General features: G+C 25.9%; 4 protein-coding genes across 4 annotated transcripts in view; 2 read left to right on the forward strand and 2 right to left on the reverse strand.

Annotated features, from left to right (window-relative positions):
- The window catches only part of LOC122852634 (putative uncharacterized protein DDB_G0282133), a 47,811-nt gene that overhangs the window by 25,794 nt on the left and 2,154 nt on the right, over nt 1-19,863 (reverse strand). The window lies entirely within an intron of this gene.
- On the forward strand, nt 10,268-12,963 carry LOC122852642 (tubulin beta chain-like). Its single transcript, XM_044152552.1, has 5 exons — nt 10,268-10,425; nt 11,192-11,300; nt 11,428-12,298; nt 12,390-12,630; nt 12,759-12,963. Exons 1-5 carry the CDS (start codon nt 10,369-10,371, stop codon nt 12,819-12,821), a joined length of 1,341 nt encoding a protein of 446 aa, XP_044008487.1. The 5' UTR covers nt 10,268-10,368; the 3' UTR covers nt 12,822-12,963.
- LOC122852635 (chromosome transmission fidelity protein 18 homolog) lies at nt 13,060-16,330 on the reverse strand. The gene is made up of 3 exons (XM_044152537.1): nt 16,154-16,330; nt 15,784-16,062; nt 13,060-15,696 (listed from the first exon to the last, which is right to left on the reverse strand). Exons 1-3 carry the CDS (start codon nt 16,236-16,238, stop codon nt 13,121-13,123), a joined length of 2,940 nt encoding a protein of 979 aa, XP_044008472.1. The 5' UTR covers nt 16,239-16,330; the 3' UTR covers nt 13,060-13,120.
- On the forward strand, nt 16,444-19,818 carry LOC122852636 (valine--tRNA ligase-like). Its single transcript, XM_044152538.1, has 4 exons — nt 16,444-16,634; nt 16,708-17,141; nt 17,223-19,553; nt 19,625-19,818. The coding sequence occupies exons 1-4, from the start codon at nt 16,550-16,552 to the stop codon at nt 19,670-19,672; spliced, it is 2,898 nt and encodes a 965-aa protein (XP_044008473.1). The 5' UTR covers nt 16,444-16,549; the 3' UTR covers nt 19,673-19,818.

The raw sequence follows: 19,863 nt of genomic DNA on the forward strand, positions 1-19,863 counted from the left end.
TTGCCAGCTAGCATAAAATGATTCCGTGTTATTAAATTGATGTTTGAGTATTTTACCAAAGTTTTTTAATTCATAATAATTAGAAAAAAAATATATAAATTGTGGTACCATGTTATGAACAGATGTTAATATGTGCTTTTTTATATTTTCTTCACATACTAAGCAAGTACGTGTCAAATGAACAGCTTTATTTCGTATTTTGTTGAATATTTTGGCAATATTAATAGCGATATTCATACGAGGCTTGAGTGCCTGGCCAACTGGGAATTCAAGATTTCTCGCTTGACGAGATATATTTTCAGCACGCAAATTATTTACAAAGCTTTTAAGATTTATGTTAGCGTCTTGTACATCATCATTTTGACAATTTGAATGACGAGATTTACTACTAAAATTTCTTACAACAAGAATTTTATATCTATGAATAAAACTTTTGGCTGACGGTCGAACGTCACGGCATGCTATTTGTTTTATTTGAGCAAAAAAATTTTCCAATGCATCTTGATTTAAGAGCCGGGCATTAAAATCCTTAATATTTTTTTTTTCCAAACATTTTTTAACATTTTTAAATCCTTCAATAGTAAGAGGAAAATGTTTAAGACACGGTGGTAGTTCATGTTCATTTGGTTTTTTTTTTACAAAACGCATATTATATTTGAGATTTTTTTTAAAATAATTCCATGTGCCATTTGAGCTGTTGGTTAATACCTTGCGAGACTGAAGGCTATCAAAAAGATCATTAAAAAAAATTAAAACGTTGCCAGTATGCTTCGCTTCACGAGGCATTTTTATTATGGTGTTATTCGAGTCATCTTCAATTCCAGATTGGTAAAACCCCAAGGAATAAATTTTTTGGCCTACAGTATTGCTGAATACTTGAGTGCAATATTTTACTTTCATTTTTGGAATGAGACTTGGTCTTACGTGCTATTCGGTAAGTTTGGTCAGTTCACGCCGACCTTCTGGTTTCATTTTATCCATATCAAATGCTTGTTCTATGTGATCCCATGAAGCTTCACCAAATTCAGCATTGTCCTCTAATTTGTATTTTAAATTTTATTTAATAAATTATTTCGAATACTTTTCATGAGATGCGGAACATCGTACACGTGATATATATCACGACCATCAATAGTTATTATGAGTTCATCATCTAACTCTCCTTCAGTGTTTCTATATTGTTTTGTTTCAATACTAAGTTCATTCATAGCCTTTATATTTGTAGTGCCTCATCACACACTGATCCAATTATTTCTAGGCCTACTTTTGTTGCATTTTCTACAATGGCTCTATATGTTCTCTTGATGTCATTTGAAGTTGAGGTTGATCGACAAAACGAATAGTATACTGGAAATTTCCAATCCCCCATTACACTTTTCAACAAAACCACATGGCAGCAATACGTAACTGAAAGATCTTTTATGGCCATCATCAACCAAGCCATAAATCGTCCCACTTGATCGATCGTACTCCAGGTCAGGAGTTATAAAGGTTTCGTCAAAATTCAAATAACACAATAAACTCTTCCGGCCTTTTGAACGAGCCAATTCAGCTATTACTTCATAGAGTGACAGATTATGGCCTGTTTCTAAGCAAATGTCAAGGTCAATTTTACGTAATGTTTCTTCACTTGGAATACAAAACATTTTACTCAAGAGACGATACGTAACCGCACTATGTTTTTTTATAGCATAAAAAGATAGTTTTTCAGCCGGAGTCCATTGTCTTGAATATTTATTTTTTGATGCATTTTTAATTTGTGAAAATATAAACTCTTTAATGGTTTCTGGAAGCTGATCAATCTGTGTCCATGAAAATTCTTTTGATAAATTCTCGATTCGTTTTAATTTCTCGACTACACCTTCACATCGTTTATTAGCCTTCATGGCGGCTTGAGCTAATTCACGAGATAATACGTACCATTTTTTTTCCCCACGAGTCAATTGAGAAAGTCGAGAAACACCAAATTTTTGAAGAACTGAAATCATAAAAATAATTGAAATTTAATATTGATCCAGGCAAGTTCTGTTTTAAATGGGCATTTCAAAAAATTTTACCCGATTTTGACGAAAAAATTATTTTAAGGATATTAGATAAAAATTTTATAGATTATTATAAAATAAATAAATTTTTGTGTCGTACCTTAATTAACAATAGATATTTATATGAACAACACATACATTAAATAATTTTATTTCGTATTTTAGTTATTATTATTTTCTGCGGGGCGTCGGGTTTGGGTCGGGTTTTGTTTGGCAAAGGACGAGAAATAGAAAGAACGTGGTTTTTTTTATTATTTTTTTGACAAAAAATATATTATATAATATATTGTAGCTACAATTATATATATATATATATATAAAGAATTTTATTTAGCAATATTTTATATTTTAGTTATTATTATTTACTGCAGGGTGTCGAATTTGACTCACCTAGGACAAGGAACAGAGAGACCACGATAGCTTTTTCATAAGAAAATAATAATAGATATATAAAAGAGAGATAGTTAGAACTAGAAAAAAGTGTAAATATTAATTGTTTATCAGGCAAGACACAAAAATTTATTCATTTTATAATAATCTACACATTTTCTACTATATATTACAATTTTTTTTTAATAACTTCTAAGTTATTAAAAATTACTTACGCTTAAATTGTTGGCCAGCTTTCTTCAACTCACGCTTCTTTTTTCTAGAATAAGCCTTTACATTGACCGTGCCTGGTGGCAGTACACCTGCTACGTCACTTCTCCATGATTGTGAATTGACAGCACATAGTGGTGTTGCATTATTTTCTGGAGTACTAATTCTAGGTGACGCATCAATAATCAGTGCATAATCATGGTCAGCATTATCATTTACGTCTGGCTGTGCTATTTGTATATTGTCCATTATTTCGGACTCAGATGTGGTTGTCGAGTCTATTATTATTTCTTGTATAAACCCAGTTTCAATAGATGGTGGTGTTGCATTATTTTCTGGAGTACTAATTCTGGGTGACGCATCAATAATCAGTGCATAATCATGGTCAGCATTATCATTTACGTCTGGCTGTGCTATTTGTATATTGTCCATTATTTTTGACTCATGTGTGGTTGCAGAGTCAATTATTATTTCTTGTATTAACCCAGTTTCAATAGATGGTGGTGTTGCATTATTTTCTGGAGTACTAATTCTGGGTGACGCATCAATAATCAGTGCATAATCATGGTCAGCATTATCATTTACGTCTGGCTGTGCTATTTGTATATTGTCCATTATTTTTGACTCATGTGTGGTTGCAGAGTCAATTATTATTTCTTGTATTAACCCAGTTTCAATAGATGGTGGTGTTGCGTTATTTTCTGGAGTACTAATCCTGGGTGACACGTCAATATCTAGTGCACGATCATGGTCAAGTGTCGTTGCTCTAGCTTCTTGCACTGTAGTTGATTTTTTAATCAAATGACGTGACCTCCTATAATTTCTGATGGGATTTTCACGGATTTTCTGTTCTAAACTATGCTCCGAAATATATTGGTTTATAAGAACATCAGGTATACCTGAAAAAAAAGGTTTTGTTAAAATGTACATATTTTTTTATATAAATTTCGATATGTACACCCCTTTTCTTTTTAAAAATTTTTTTTTTAAATAATTAGTTTTTACAAATTTTATTTCTATCAACAACACATACATTAAATAATTTTATTTCATATTTTAGTTATTATTATTTACTGCGGGGCGTCGGGTTTGGGTCGGGTTTTGTTTGGCAAAGGACGAGAAATAGAAAGAACGTGGTTTTTTTAATTATTTTTTTGACAAAAAATATATTATATAATATATTATAAATATTATATATATATATATATATAAAGAATTTTATTTCAAATTTAATTGTTGCAAATTATCATTGTTTATGAACCGGAATATATTTTTTTTTTAAATATTATATATATATATATATATAAAGAATTTTATTTCAAATTTAATTGTTGCAAATTATCATTGTTTATGAACCGGAATATATTTTTTTTTATTCAGTAAAATATCTACTATTGCATATTTTCGTATTGTCTATTTTATATTTTAGTTATTATTATTTACTGCAGGGTGTCGAGTTTGACTCACCTAGGACAAGGAACAGAGAGACCACAATAGCTTTTTCATAAGAAAATAATAATAATAAGTAACATATAAGATAAAATAATTTTAAAATTTTTCATATTGCATATCTACTTTAATTATTGAGGTACAAATTCTCATTTAATCGGTACAAATTATCTCACGTTCTGCTTTTTAAAACAAAAAAAAAATTATTGAAAAATATTAATTTTTGAAGGCGCCATGCAATTGTTAAATTTTTTTTTTTAAATAATTAGTTTTTACAAATTTTATTTCTATCAACAACACATACATTAAATAATTTTATTTCGTATTTTAGTTATTATTATTTACTGCAGGGTGTCGAATTTGACTCACCTAGGACAAGGAACAGAGATAAAATAATTTAAAAAATTTTTGTTGTTATAATTCATGATATACAAATGAATAAATTAATTAATAGATAAATGGTAAATAAAACCAATATATTCAAAAATTTTTAAATTATTTTATTTTATATTTTACTTATTATTATTTTTTTATGAAAAAGCCGAAAAAGCAATCGTGGTCTCTCTGTTTCTTATCCTTGGTAATTCAAATTTGACACCCCGCAGTAAATAATAATAACTAAAATATTAAATAAAATAAACTAAAAATTGTTAACACTGAATATCTTAAAATTATCATTTATAATCGTGGTTCTCAACATTATTATTAAACATTGATTACAACCATATATATTTAGAAAATGATAGGCAACGTTGAAATGTATTGCAGTAAATTATATTCTAATTACAAAAAAAAATTATTTTAATTAATAAATAACAATAATTTTTAACCAGCAAAATTAGAAACAAAAAAATTTTCAAATATATATCCATATGTATATATTGTCATAGAAATGCTGAGGGAAGGTTTATCGTGATTTCTCTACTTCTTATCCTCTGCAAGTCATTACCAGGAGGTAACCATGGGATGCCACGAATCTGAATTTACCTAGGTCCCCTGACGCCCCGCAAAAAATAATCATAAATATAAATTATATTATCTAATTCATGTATTAAAATTGAGTAAAAAAATAATTTTTTTGTCGATAAAATTAAAATTTGTAATAACTGATTATTTAAAAAAATAGAATAAAATTTTGAGTTCTCTAATAATAAATCTTTAGTTTAAGCGTAATCTGAGATTATAGAATTTTTAATAATATTATAAGTAAATAAATACTTACATGGTTGATTTAATTCAAGTGTTGGAACCGTGTGAGACCGCGTGCGACCACTTACATATCTTTCGTCTATGTGTTTTATACATATCGATGCATTTCGATGCAACCGTATAGGATCTTTGGAAAGAAGTTTATCGTTTCCTATCACTTTTAACCATTTTACAAATCTTTCAGTATCTTTATCTGGGTTTGGTAAAAAAAATCTTCTTTTCCCTCCCAGACATCCCGGAACAGAACATTTAAAGCACTTCGTATTTGTTTCATTCATTATGGGCTATTAGTTTTTTAAAAATTTTTATTTATTAATTACTCGTGTATTGATAAGGTATATTGGAAGCTGTGCACACGGTGAGCAGCTATCCAGAAAACCAGAAGGAAACTGAAAAATAATTTTTGAAATTTGAAAAGTCTAAATTGCAATCTCGATTCAAGGTCCTTGAAGTGTTCTGGAATTTTTGCTCTGAGGGGATGTGTTTGTGTGCATCTGTATGTACAAATACATCCCCTCAGAGCAGACACTCAAGGTTGCAATTTATATTGGTTAAACTTCAAAAATGATTTTTCACTTTTCTTGGTAGTCGCTTGCTGTGTAACAAAGTCGATGTATATGTATATACATACAGAGGCATCCTATAATGAAAAAATACAAGGATAAAGAAAAAGGTTGTTGGGGACTTGGGGTTTAAGCGCTGTTGCATGTTGTTTTGTCGTTGTCTCTTATTTCCTATTTCAAAAATTTTCAGTTTTAATTTTTTTTTTTTACTGAAAAGACGTGTTTTTTTTCTCTCAAACAAAAACTTTAATAAATAAGTGCTTAAGTAAATTAAAAAATGGAATTAAATATGGCATTAAGTGATATGGATACAAAAATTAATGAGGCAAAAATGCATATTAAAGCAGCCATCACAATATTGGACACATTAACAGAAGGTAAGTAATGTTTATTACGATAACACAAATTTTTTCATTTTTCGTTTTTTATTTTTGCAATTTTTTTAATCCATTGACAGGAAAAAAAGGCGATATTTTTTCGGTATAAAGGGAATTTTTTTTTATTCAGATTTATTAATTATCAGCTGAGGATTTAAATTAAAAATATGTCTATCACATTTAAAATAATATGAAAACACTTTTCATAAACATATCTTTGTCGAGTTTTACCAGGCCATATGATCCGCACACGTGTTTATAGATACTCAGAATAGTCATAAAATCGGTGAAGGAAAATATAGGACATCATGGGTGGCTCAGTGTATAGTATTTAGTTTATTAGAATACAGGGTTGTCTATGTATATTGTATTTTATTTCAAAATATACATGCATTTATACATATAATCACGAAATATGTATATGGACTACATATATATATGTAGACACATAATTTATTTATTTAAAAAATTTATTTATTTAAAATTTACTTATTTAAAAAATTTAACTATTTAAAAAATTTATTTATTTAAATTTTATGTATTTAAAAATTACTTATTTAAAAAATTTATTTATTTATAATTTATTTATTTAAAATTTATTTATTTAAAAAAAAGAGAAATCACGAAAAAAGAATGTAGATTTTCAGACATTCCAAAAAGTCAGCGGGGGTGTTTGTTTATTTTGACATAGTTCTCAGGGATAAAGTAAAATTTGTCGGCACTCATACCAAAGCATGCTTACATTTGCCTATTGTTATCCACAACAGTTATTTCTCAGAATTAAATTTTACGCTAGGCAGTTGAACATGCAAAATTTATTTTCTTTTTTTTTTTTTTCTTATTGAAATAATCCCCTTGTTTAAAAAAAAAAAATTGAAAATTAAATAATTTTGTTTCATACTCTAGTTATTATTTCTTGAGGGGATGTGAGTATCAGAAATTCATAGACCACGATTGCTGAATTATGTGAATATATATATGGTTGCAACCAATAGTTAAGAGTAATTTAGAGAACGATGATTATAAATGATACTTTTATAACTATACAGTATTGAAATTTTTACGTTATTTTATTTTACATTTTAGTTATTATTATTATTTTCTCATGAAAATGTTGAGAAAAAGCAATCCTGTTTCTTGTCCTCGGTAAGTCAAATTCGACACCCCGCAGTAAATAATAATAACTAAAATAGAAAATAAAATGAACTAAAAATTTTTAACACTGAACATTTATAAAATTATTATTTATAATCGTTTGTCTCCAAATTATTATTGAAATAAATATTTTTGGTCGTTTGTATATATAAAATATAAAATAAAAATATATATAAAATATATATAAAACGACCAAAAAATATTTATTTATTTATTTATTCCTGTGATTATTCGTTATTAGCGAAAAACGACCACAAAATATTTATTTCAATAATAATTTGGAGACAAACGATTATAAATAATAATTTTATAAATGTTCAGTGTTAAAAATTTTTAGTTTATTTTATTTTCTATTTTAGTTATTATTATTTACTACGGGGTGTCGAATTTGACTTACTGAGGACAAGAAACAGGATTGCTTTTTCTCAACATTTTCATGAGGAAATAATAATAATAACTAAAATGTAAAATAAAATAACGTAAAAATTTCAATACTGTATATTTATAAAATTATTTATATATATATATATATTATTTTTTATTATATATTCTAGTTGTCTATTACTGTCAAAATATATATGTTTGCAACCAATGATTAAAAATAATTTTGCGTACGACGATTATAAACGATAATTTTATAAATATTCATTGTCAAAAACTTTTACTTTATTTTATTTAACATTTTAGTATTTACTATTTGTGTTGCAACCATATATATTTTGATAATAATGGACACTGCGCAAAGTATAATAGTAAAAAATATACTAATTTAAAAAAATTTATTTGATAAATGATTTGAAAAATTTTTTATGTGCCATGACAATTTATAAAATATTGTCATGGAAATATTGAAGAAAAGCAATCGTGGTCTCTCTACTCCTCATTACATCCTCTCCAAGACCTACCTGACGCCCCGTAGGAAATAATCATAACTAAAAGATAAAATAGACAATGCTTTTCCCCGTACAAAGACTTCAGCTCAAGAAAAAAAAAAAAAATTATTATTAATATTAATTTTATTTCAGCTATAGATGACATGAAATCTACGATGGATAATTCTTGTGAGAACTCTTCAAATTCTTATCAAAAGTTTGACGATTTCTCCGAAGGTCAACCCTACAATCAAGACCGCTTTACGATAAGAAAGAAAAACGATAATAGTCACTCAGTATCAGTGTTATCAATGGAAGAAGATTCTCAAAGCAACAAAGACGATTTTTTGATGAAGATGATGAGACTGTCCATAAAACATCTAAATCAATTCACGTAAACAAAATAATTCACGTAAGTCACAATAAAATTAATTAGTTATTTAAACTATTAATTATTTAAATAGAAATCATGTTTAATTTTTTTTTTCGTTCAACAGCTGTCTGTCAAGGAAAAGCAGTCCACCCATTTAATCTAGTTTTATGTAAAAATAATTCATGTAAGTCACAATAAAATTAATTAATTATATAATAGAAATAATGTTAATATTAATATTAATTAATTATAATATAAATCATGTTTAATTATTTTTTTTTTGTTCAACAGCTGTCCGTGTAAGAAAAGCACTCCACCCATCGTATGATTTTGATTTCAGTAAGTCTTAAAATATATATTTTTCAATTTTTAATTCATTCATCAAAACTGCCAACTTTAATAGTTGAATAATATTTTCTTCGTTGTTTTTACAGAACGTGTGAAATTACCACCTCGCCGTAAAGTGTTTTTTTTGGATTCAACGGACGATGATTTGTCAGATGAAGACACTAAATGTACAGTATTTTTTTTATTCATTATTATCCAAATGTATTAATTGTCAAAACTATGTATTAATAACTATTTTTTATATTTGTAGGTATTCAAGGTTCATGCAAGTCAACCATGTCAGTGGAAAGTAACACAAAAAAAATCGAGGGTTGAACTTGGTTCCCTGAACAATCAATAGTGATTTCGATTTCGGCCTCAATCTAATTTGTATTTGCTAATTTATTTTGGCAATTAGTATAGGGTAAACATAGATTTTTAAATATTGAATCAATATTTTTTTTGAATGTTATAGCTAAACATTAGTTAACATAAAAAAATTAAAACATAAAAGAAAAAGAATAAGCAATATCAATCAATTGCAAAAATAAATAGCTGAACATATATTTTTTTTTTAATTTTCGAATTAAATTAAAAAGTTGTCGGAATTTGTTAAAATTTTGAAATTTACAATTTCATTAATTATGAACTTGTTTCATCCAATTATTAATTTTTTTTATATTATCAACTAAACAGATAAATTAGTTTATAAATTTTTCTTATGAGGATTTTTCTTTTAATATATATATTTATATTCCGTCGGTTATTATATTCTATAAAAAAAGAATTTATAAATTTTAATGTTTATAAAAATAAGAAAATTTATAAAATAATAGTGCAAAAATAATTTTGTTTGCTTTTATGTTTTAATATTTTTATGTTATTATCATCGAAACGAGAAATGTCAAATGGGAAAAAAAAATGTAAATCTTCGACTATTGTTCAATTTGTATTTTTATTTTATAGTTGACAATTTGTTGTAACATGTCAATGAATAATATTATTATCAATAACTTGTAAATCATTACGTTTTTAAATAAAAAAAAAATAAAAATAAAATATTTTAACATTATTTATCAACATTAAAAATATCTACATTTCCAAGTAAATTATTGCCTGTAATACCGACCCTCTCTAGTTTATGGTCCCCCGCCTCGAATTCGTCCCCTCGTCTACACTTGAAGCTTCGGTTCGAAAATCACCAAGAGGCGCTAGCATGCATGTCAGTAGCTGAGAAATAACCCAAGGCTTGGCCTCCCTGTTGTAACTGCTCTCTCTCTTTATTATAAATAATTATTTGTGCATTAAATATTAACAATACGCACAATAGACATTAATTTTATTATAAATAATTATTTAATATTTATTTAAATATATACTTTTTTTAATTAACAATTAAACATGCGGGAAATTGTTCATCTTCAAGCCGGTCAGTGTGGTAATCAAATTGGTTCCAAGGTGAGTTCATTTTGTACATTAAGCATTATCATCATAATTTTTATATTCTCAATATTATTATTATATATTTTATTTTATTTTTTTCTTAATTGATAATATATATATGGATAATCATTCTGATTTTATTAATTATTTATAATTTTTTTTTTTTCTTGGGCGAGGTTTTTGAGTCATCGTCATCTTGTCGAAATCCTCCATTAAAATAAATTCTTTTTTTTCTTTTGAACCTGCAAATTTTGGACTTGTAAACCGCGTGGGTATTAACTGTGTCATTAAATAATTTCATCATTTAATATTATCATCATTATCTTGATAAATTAATTTAAAGAGAAAAGAAAAAAAAAAAAAAACAAATTAAATAATGCTTAACTTGCAAATCAACTAAAATTGCCAAAAAAAATAAATAAATAAATAAAAATGACGTAGATGCCGTAAATAACTCCATAAAATATTTATGCAAAATTTTTCATATAAATCATTATAAAATAAATTAAAAAAAAAAAAAGAAATAAAATATATCTGTAATTGTGATTACAGAGTATGATGCTTCTTTATATTTTAATACAAAAAAAAATTATTAATATATAAAAACATGTATGTGTGAAAAAATAAATTCGACCGTTGAGATTAGAATTCACACAAACATACATACACATATTGCTTTTTTTTCTCGACACATGCGCAATAATGAAAATTTAAATTTATGAAATTTTATCATTATTAATAATAATAATAAAATGGTTTTTTTTTTTTTTCTTTTTTACAGTTCTGGGAAATTATTTCTGATGAGCATGGTATTGACCCAACTGGACAATATACCGGAACGAATGATTTGCAACTTGAAAGAATCAATGTTTACTACAATGAAGCTGGAAGTAAGTTGATGATAAATTTATTACAACCAATAAAATCAATATAATTTTTAAAAATTTATCTATTGATGAATCATAACGTGAATTTAATATTAATGTTGTTTGTTTTTTCCTTCTTTTTTTTTTGCAGACAATAAATATGTACCACGCGCAATTCTCGTTGATTTGGAACCAGGTACCATGGACTCAATTCGCAGTGGTCCTTATGGACAAATATTCAGACCTGATAATTTTGTTTTTGGTCAAAGTGGAGCAGGTAACAATTGGGCCAAAGGTCATTACACAGAAGGTGCTGAATTAATTGACTCTGTTATGGAAGTTGTACGTAAAGAATCAGAAGGTTGTGATTGTCTTCAAGGTTTTCAATTAACACATTCACTTGGTGGTGGTACTGGTTCTGGTATGGGTACACTTTTGATATCAAAAGTACGTGAAGAATATCCTGATCGTATTATGAATTCATTTAGTGTTGTACCATCACCAAAAGTATCTGACACTGTTGTTGAACCATACAATGCAACTTTATCTGTTCATCAACTTGTTGAAAATACTGATGAAACATTCTGTATTGACAATGAAGCACTTTATGATATTTGCTTCAGAACACTTAAATTAACATCACCAACATATGGTGATCTTAATCATTTAGTATCAGTAACAATGTCTGGTGTAACAACATGTTTAAGATTTCCAGGTCAGCTTAATGCTGATCTTCGTAAATTAGCTGTTAACATGGTACCATTTCCACGTTTACATTTCTTTATGCCTGGTTTTGCACCATTAACAGCAAGAGGTAGTCAACAATATCGTGCATTAACTGTACCAGAATTAACACAACAAATGTTTGATGCTAAAAATATGATGGCTGCATGTGATCCAAGACATGGACGTTATTTAACTGTTGCTGCTATATTCAGAGGACAAATGTCAATGAAAGAAGTTGATGAACAAATGCTCAGTGTACAACAAAAAAATAGTGCATTCTTTGTTGAATGGATTCCGTAAGTTTAATTATTTTGATTTAATTTAATTTGTAAAGAAAAAAAAAAAAAAGAAAAGTATATTAAATATAAACTGGTATTTTTATTACAGAAATAATGTCAAGGTTGCTGTATGTGATATTCCACCAAAGGGATTAAAAATGTCATCAACATTTATTGGAAATTCAACAGCAATTCAAGAAATTTTCAAACGTATAAGTGAACAATTTACTGCCATGTTTAGACGCAAGGCTTTCTTACATTGGTACACTGGTGAAGGTATGGACGAGATGGAATTCACCGAGGCCGAAAGTAACATGAATGATTTGGTTTCTGAATATCAACAATATCAGGTAATTTAAATTAATTTTTAGAATTTTATAAAATAACTTGTTTTTATAAATAATTCCAAATTTATCATAATTTAATTATTATTTTTATACTTATGTAATGTTTTTTTTTTTTTTTTTAATTTTTTTAGGAAGCAACTGCTGAGGATGAAGACAACTTTGAAGACGAAGAAGTCATGGAAGAAGAAGCTTAGGAAAATCCTTGTTAATACTTTCCATGTAATGAAATATTCATATTGCGATAAAAAAAAGAAAAAAAAATCCTTTTTTTTTATCTATCTGTTTAGCAATAATTTATTATTGTTAATTTAAAATAAAAATAACCGTAAAGTCTTAATGAAACTTGTTGATTTCTTTCATTTGAATTATTTTGTTTTTTTCCTTTTTAAATAATATTTTACTGAAAAATTTAATAATAAAATAAACAACATAAATAATAATATCAAAATATTTATATTTTTAAATAAATATTTAATACAAAAATATAAAATAATCATAAAATATCATCAATTTTAATATTTCGACGAATTGCATTACTAAATCCTTCTTTGTATTTATAATAAACTCCATGTGTTTTAATAAAAGAACGATATTTAACATCAAGTTTTTTTTTCAAAGGACTAGTATCAGTTGTTGTTGTTGTTGCTGCTGGTTTTGTTGGTGGTTTTCTTAAAAAATTATCAAAAACATCACCCATAAGTTTTTTTTTAACAGGAACAATAATAGTTTCCATATCTTTAAGATGGATTGGTCTAAATGTTTTTTTAACATCAATTATATCATTATTATCATGTGTTTTTCTTACAGCTATATTTTTTCCTTCATCATTATTTTTATTTTTACCAATATTAGCTTGTCTATTAACTTTTCCATATTCCAATTCTCTAAGAACAATTTGTTTAACAGCATATGGTAAACCTCTACGTATTTTACAATCAGGAAATGTACCAAGAGCAATGAGATTTGGTTCAAGTACAAAATCAATAGTACCATCTTCTTGATTACGATCTGGTACAAATGTCAATCCATAATCAAGCATAACATCAACAAGTCTTTGTAATTCAGCTTTTTCTTTTGGTGATAATAAATGACCAGCTAATGCACGTAATTTTGGTGTTAATAATTCTGATAAAAATGGTGCAACATCAAGAAGTAATACTCTTCCATCAATACCACAATGTCTTTTTGCGATTTCTAATATATTTTTATTATTATTTAATAATTGATTAGCTTCACTTGTTACATATGGAAAATTTAATTTTGGATTTTTTAATGTTGAAAAACTTAAATGCCAAGCAACAAATGAATAATTTGCATATGACATAACACGCCAATCTTGTTTTTCTCTAATAATTGTTGTTATTTCATCATAAAATGTAAACCAATCAATTGCATCAACAATTAAATTAATATCATCAATACAATTTAATGGATAATTTTCAAATATACCCATTGCAAATCTTTCTGAATTATCATCACGTGCAATACGTAATACACGTTGTACTTTATCAAATGGTGTTAAATTACCTAATTTTTTTGATGGTATTTGTAATATATTACGCCAAGCATCAAATAAACCAATTTTTGTATCTTTTGTACCAAGACTTATATTATCTTTTGTAACATCATTACCCATATATTGTAATGCACCAAGACATGAACGTATATCACAACCAGATTTATCAGCTAAATCTTTTAATATTGATTTATCAACTTTAATATTTTCATAACGTGATATTGTTTGTAATCTATCAGCAAGTAATGATGGATTTATTTTTGGTACATTTATTATAAATGCCATTGTTCTAAGTGCTCTTAATGATGGTGTATATAATTCATTACAAATACAAATAACTGGTCTTTTACAATATTCATTATCTTTTGTTGTTTTTTGTTTTTTATTATTATTACCTTTTGTTGTTAATTTACCTTGAACAAATTGTATTAATAAATCAATTGATGTTGTTGGTGCTCCATCAATTTCATCAAATATAAGACAATTTGGACGTCCAATACTATCATTTGTTCCAATTAATGGTTTCATTTGTGTTGATGATAATAATACTTGTCTAAATGATTCAGGATTTCTATCATTACTTGCATTAATATCAACAACATTATAACCAGCTTGATGAGCAACAAGATGTGCTAATGTTGTTTTACCAAGACCAGGTGGTCCAGTTAATAATGCTATTCTTTGTATTGGAAAATTTTTTTTATCAACTAACTCAGCTTCTTCTTTATTATCAATCTTTTTATATTTATTAAAACCACCACCTCCACTATTAATATGATACATGGCTGATTCAATACGTTTTTTATTCATTTTAATATCACTATTAAATACAACTTTATCCCAAAGTTTAATCCAATATAATAATGCACAATTAACTGCTTCTTCTGATAATAATTCAACATAAGATTTTGGACGATATTTATCAACCCATAATTGATCATTATATTTTGATTTTTTTGTTGCAACTGTTGATGTTAATTTTTCTACAATACTTGCTTTTTTAACATTATTTATTATTATTTTTTCAGCTTCCATTTTTAATGTTTCATAATTAACTAATAATAAACCACCAATTGGTTTTATTGGTTTATTAATACTTTGATTATTTGAATCTTGTTTTAAACGTATATAAATTCTTTGTGCATCTGATTCTCTTGTTAATGCAATAAAATTCCAACTTGGTACACTCAATGATATATTTTTATTTTTTTTATTATCTAATAATTTTTTATTTGCATCTGGTTTTTTTATTTTATCATATTTCATTGCTTTTATTGCTTTTAATACTTCATCTGGTTTATCCCAACAAAGTTTTTTATTTCTATGTTGATCAAAATCATCATCATCATTATCAAAATCAAAATTATCATCTCCAATTATATCATTATAATTACGTTTATTTTGTATTATTGGTTGTATTATTGGTGTTGTATTTTGTGTTGTTATTAATGGTGTCATGTTAAATTCATCATCTGAATCTGGAAAATCTGAATTTTGTAGTGTTGTTTTGTTTCTAGATTCAACAGAAGATTTCCAATTAATTGATACATTATCTAGAAAAAAAAAAAAATAATATTTTAACTTGTAGATTATATAAATTTAATTGTTTTAAAAATAAAAAAAAAACAATTATAACAAACCAGGTTGTTTTTGAGTTGATGTTGATGCTTTAATAGATCCTTGAGTATCAAAATCATCAGTATTAATATCAAAATCATCAACAAAATCTGGAAAATCTGATGCTACATTAGCCGGTAATGTTTTTTTATTATTTGATGATTGAATAGATCCTTGAGTATTAAATTCATCAATATCAATATCAAATTCATCATCAAAATCTGGATAATCTGATGCTACATTAACTGATAATGTTTTTGTGTTTTTTGATACTTCAGATGTTTTATCACCATTTTTTAAATCTATTTAAAATATTATACAAACAAAAATAATTATAACATATTATTGCTGACTAGTTAAAATTAATAATAAACAAAAACAAAATAATCTTACTAGTTGTTTGTTTATTTGAAACTGTTGAAGAAGAAACATCAAAATCAAACTCATCATCCGAGTCTGGAAAATCACTGGGATTCATATTCAAAAATAATAATAACACTTTAATTTATTAATAATTTAATTATTTAAACAATAAACCAGGTTAAAATAACACTTAACAGACACTTGGTTTATTTAAATTTGCGGGAAAATGTTAAAGTTGCCGGAGTATTTTTGCTAGTGCAACGGAATTCATGTAAACACAACAATATATGATTGTGTTGGTTCATCGTCATCATCAAAACACATGGTTGTTTAATAACAAAAATAAAAAATGTGTATAAATAACAATTAAAATAGTCATTGCAAAAAATACATCATTAAATAAAAAAAAAAATATTATAATAAACAATGTATTTTAGAGTGAATTGTCTTAGAAAATCTATTAAATTATGTAGAAATTATTCTTATCAATTAAATCAAGAAAGAATTACCGGTAAGGTTAATAAATAATATAATTTTTATATAAAAAAAAAAGCTTCAATGATATGTTGTCTGATTAATTTTAGATTTTCCCAATAGCCATGTAACAAAAGGAGTTGCTGAACATTGGAACAATGTTTGGAATAAAAAAAATGATTTTTATGGTCCTGAAAATTCATCATTTAAAATGATATTACCACCACCAAATGTAACTGGTGCATTACATTTAGGACATGGTTATACTGTTACAATTCAAGATGTATTAGCAAGATGGAATAGAATGAATGGTAATACAGTAACATGGATACCAGGTATTGATCATGGTGGTATTGCAACACAAGTTGTTGTTGAAAAATATTTATTAGCAACAAAAGGATTAAAAAAAAATGATATATCAAAAGAAGAATTTTCAAATGAACTTGAAAAATGGAAATGTCAAAAAGAAAATATAATAAATCAACAATTAAAATATCTTGGAGCTAGTCTTGATTGGTCTAAAGAATATTACACAATGAGTAAAGTAATGAAAAAAAAAAAAAAAATTTAAATTAACACAAAACAAAAAAAACAAAATAGCTAAATAAATTTTTTTTATTTTTAGGAACATAATAATGCTGTTAATGAGGCATTTTTAATATTACATAATCGTGGATTATTATATAGAAAAAATGATTTAGTAAATTGGTCACCAGCTTTACAAAGTACAATTTCAGATATTGAAGTTGATACAATTGACATTAATAAAAAAACATATTTATCATTACCTGGTTATAATAAAAAAATAACATTTGGTGAAATATATGATGTTGGATTTAAAGTTAAAGATTCAAATGATGAAATAATAGTATCAACAACAAGAATTGAATCAATGCATGGTGATACAGCAATAGCAGTAAATCCAGATGATTTACGTTATTGTCATTTAATTGGTAAACAAGTTTATCATCCATTACGTGATATATTTATACCAATTATTGGTGATAAAGAAGTTAAAATTAATTATGGTACTGGTGCATTAAAAATAACACCAGGACATAGTCGTATTGATCTTGAATTTGCACAAAAACATAATTTACAAATAATACAAGTTATAAATGAAGATGGATTAATGAATGAAAATACTAAATCATATGTTGGATTACCAAGATATATAGCAAGACAAAAAATACTTGATGAATTAACAAATATTGGAGCATTAAAAGAAATTAAAGATCATCCAATGACAATACCAATATGTTCAAGAACAGGTGATATTATTGAATATATTATAAAAGAACAATGGTTTTTAAATATGAAAAATATGTCATTAAATGCAATAGATGCTGTTAATAATAAACAACTTATAATTGATCCTCCAAAATATAAAAAACTTTGGTTTGAAAGATTAGATAATATTAAAGATTGGTGTATATCAAGACAATTATCATGGGGTCATAAAATACCAGCTTATAATTGTTATAATAATAATGAATCATATTGGATTGTTGCAAAAAATTATGAAGATGCATTAAAATTATGTCAAATTAAATATGGTAATAATTTTAATATTAAACAAGATTGTGATGTTCTTGATACATGGTTTTCAGCTGGATTATTACCAATGACAACGCTGGGTTGGCCAAATAAAACTTATAAAAATAATTATCCACTTAGTTTAATGGAAACTGGTCATGATATATTAATTTATTGGGTTGCAAGAATGGTTATGCTTTGTAATGAATTAACTGGTAAATTACCATTTAATGAAATTTTACTTCATGGTATTTTATGTGATTCTGATGGTAAAAAAATGTCAAAAAGTCTTGGTAATGTTATTAATCCAGAATGGATTATAAATGGTATTACAATTGATAATTTGCAAAATGAAACTATTCAAAATTTTAATAATGGTATTATTAATGAACAAGAATTAAAAAGAGCAAATATTGTTAATTTAAAAAATTTTCCTGATGGTATACCAGAATGTGGAATTGATGCACTTAGATTAACTTTTTGTTCACTTGATATTAAAAATGAACGTGTTAATTTTGATGTTAATGAATGTAAAACAAATAAACGTTTTTGTAATAAAATATGGCAAGCATGTAAATTTGTACTTCTTGTTACTGATGATAAACAAGTTACAAAACCTCAAGTATTATCATCAACTGATCGTTGGATTTTAAGTAAAATGAGTTTAATGATTTATTTGGTTAATGAAAATATTCAACAAAGATATTTTCATCGTGCTGTTTTAGCAATAAAACAATTTTTTTATTATGAATTTTGTGATTTTTATTTAGAAGCAACTAAATTGGGACTTGCTAGTGATGATAAAAATATTGTTGATAGTCACAAGTGGACAATGATTAAATGTCTTGAGGTATCATTAAGAACATTATCACCATTTATGCCATATTTAAGTGATGATCTTTATTCAAGACTAGAAAAAAAATTACCTGGTTTTTTAAAAATTACATCATTAAATGAAGCGACTTATCCAACATCAAAAGAACTTGATAATAATCGTGATGAAAAATTAGAAGAAAAATTTGATGATGTTATTAAAATTGTACAGTCAATGAGGAATATATTAAATCATATCAATAAAAAATTTATATCAAGTGTAGATATTATTATTGATGATGAGGATGATTTTAAATTTTACAAAGCCAACCAAGATTTCATTGTTTCAACATCAAGAATAAATAATTTAAAAATATGCAAAACAAGTGATTATAAAGAACAACAAGATGGAATTTATACTAAAGAATGTGGATGTCAAATTCGATATTATTTAACAGACAATAATGTTGTTAATCAGCTCAAAGAAAATGTCTTAAATAAAAGATTAAAAGTTGAAGAAAAATTAAATAAATTATTGGATAAATTATCAACGAAAAAATACATTGATATTACATTGGAAGAAGAAAAATTAAAAAACAATGAAAAGGTAAATTTTTTCTTATAAATCTATATAATAATATTTGTTATTTAATTAATTTTTTTTTTCAATTTTCACAGGTGAAAACATTGCAACTGGAGCTTGAAAAATATCCAAAGTTTTTATAGATAATAATCGATTTTTACTCGGGATTTTTATCTACACTGATGTACATGATAACAAAAATGATACGCGTCGTCTAATTAATATCATAGAAATAAAATTATCACATAATACATAAATCAATGTAAAAAAAAAAAAGAGCACGATGACCTAAAGAATATATGAAAGAGTACCATGGAGTTTCAAACAAATACAA

This window comes from Aphidius gifuensis, linkage group LG3 (genome assembly GCF_014905175.1).
Source record: "Aphidius gifuensis isolate YNYX2018 linkage group LG3, ASM1490517v1, whole genome shotgun sequence".
NCBI classification, from domain to species: domain Eukaryota; kingdom Metazoa; phylum Arthropoda; class Insecta; order Hymenoptera; family Braconidae; genus Aphidius; species Aphidius gifuensis.

Bases quoted from the DNA above. Each gene is read 5' to 3' on its own strand.
- LOC122852642 (XM_044152552.1), top strand. From the start codon at position 10,369: ATGCGGGAAATTGTTCATCTTCAAGCCGGTCAGTGTGGTAATCAAATT. The intron at 10,426-11,191 runs GTGAGTTCATTT...TCTTTTTTACAG, and splicing joins GTAATCAAATTGGTTCCAAG to TTCTGGGAAATTATTTCTGA. The intron at 12,631-12,758 runs GTAATTTAAATT...TAATTTTTTTAG, and splicing joins CTGAATATCAACAATATCAG to GAAGCAACTGCTGAGGATGA.
- LOC122852635 (XM_044152537.1), bottom strand. From the start codon at position 16,238: ATGAATCCCAGTGATTTTCCAGACTCGGATGATGAGTTTGATTTTGAT. The intron at 16,063-16,153 runs GTAAGATTATTT...TATTTTAAATAG, and splicing joins TTCAAATAAACAAACAACTA to ATTTAAAAAATGGTGATAAA. The intron at 15,697-15,783 runs GTTTGTTATAAT...TTTTTTTTCTAG, and splicing joins ATCAACTCAAAAACAACCTG to ATAATGTATCAATTAATTGG.
- LOC122852636 (XM_044152538.1), top strand. From the start codon at position 16,550: ATGTATTTTAGAGTGAATTGTCTTAGAAAATCTATTAAATTATGTAGA. The intron at 17,142-17,222 runs GTAATGAAAAAA...TTTTATTTTTAG, and splicing joins AATATTACACAATGAGTAAA to GAACATAATAATGCTGTTAA. The intron at 19,554-19,624 runs GTAAATTTTTTC...CAATTTTCACAG, and splicing joins AATTAAAAAACAATGAAAAG to GTGAAAACATTGCAACTGGA.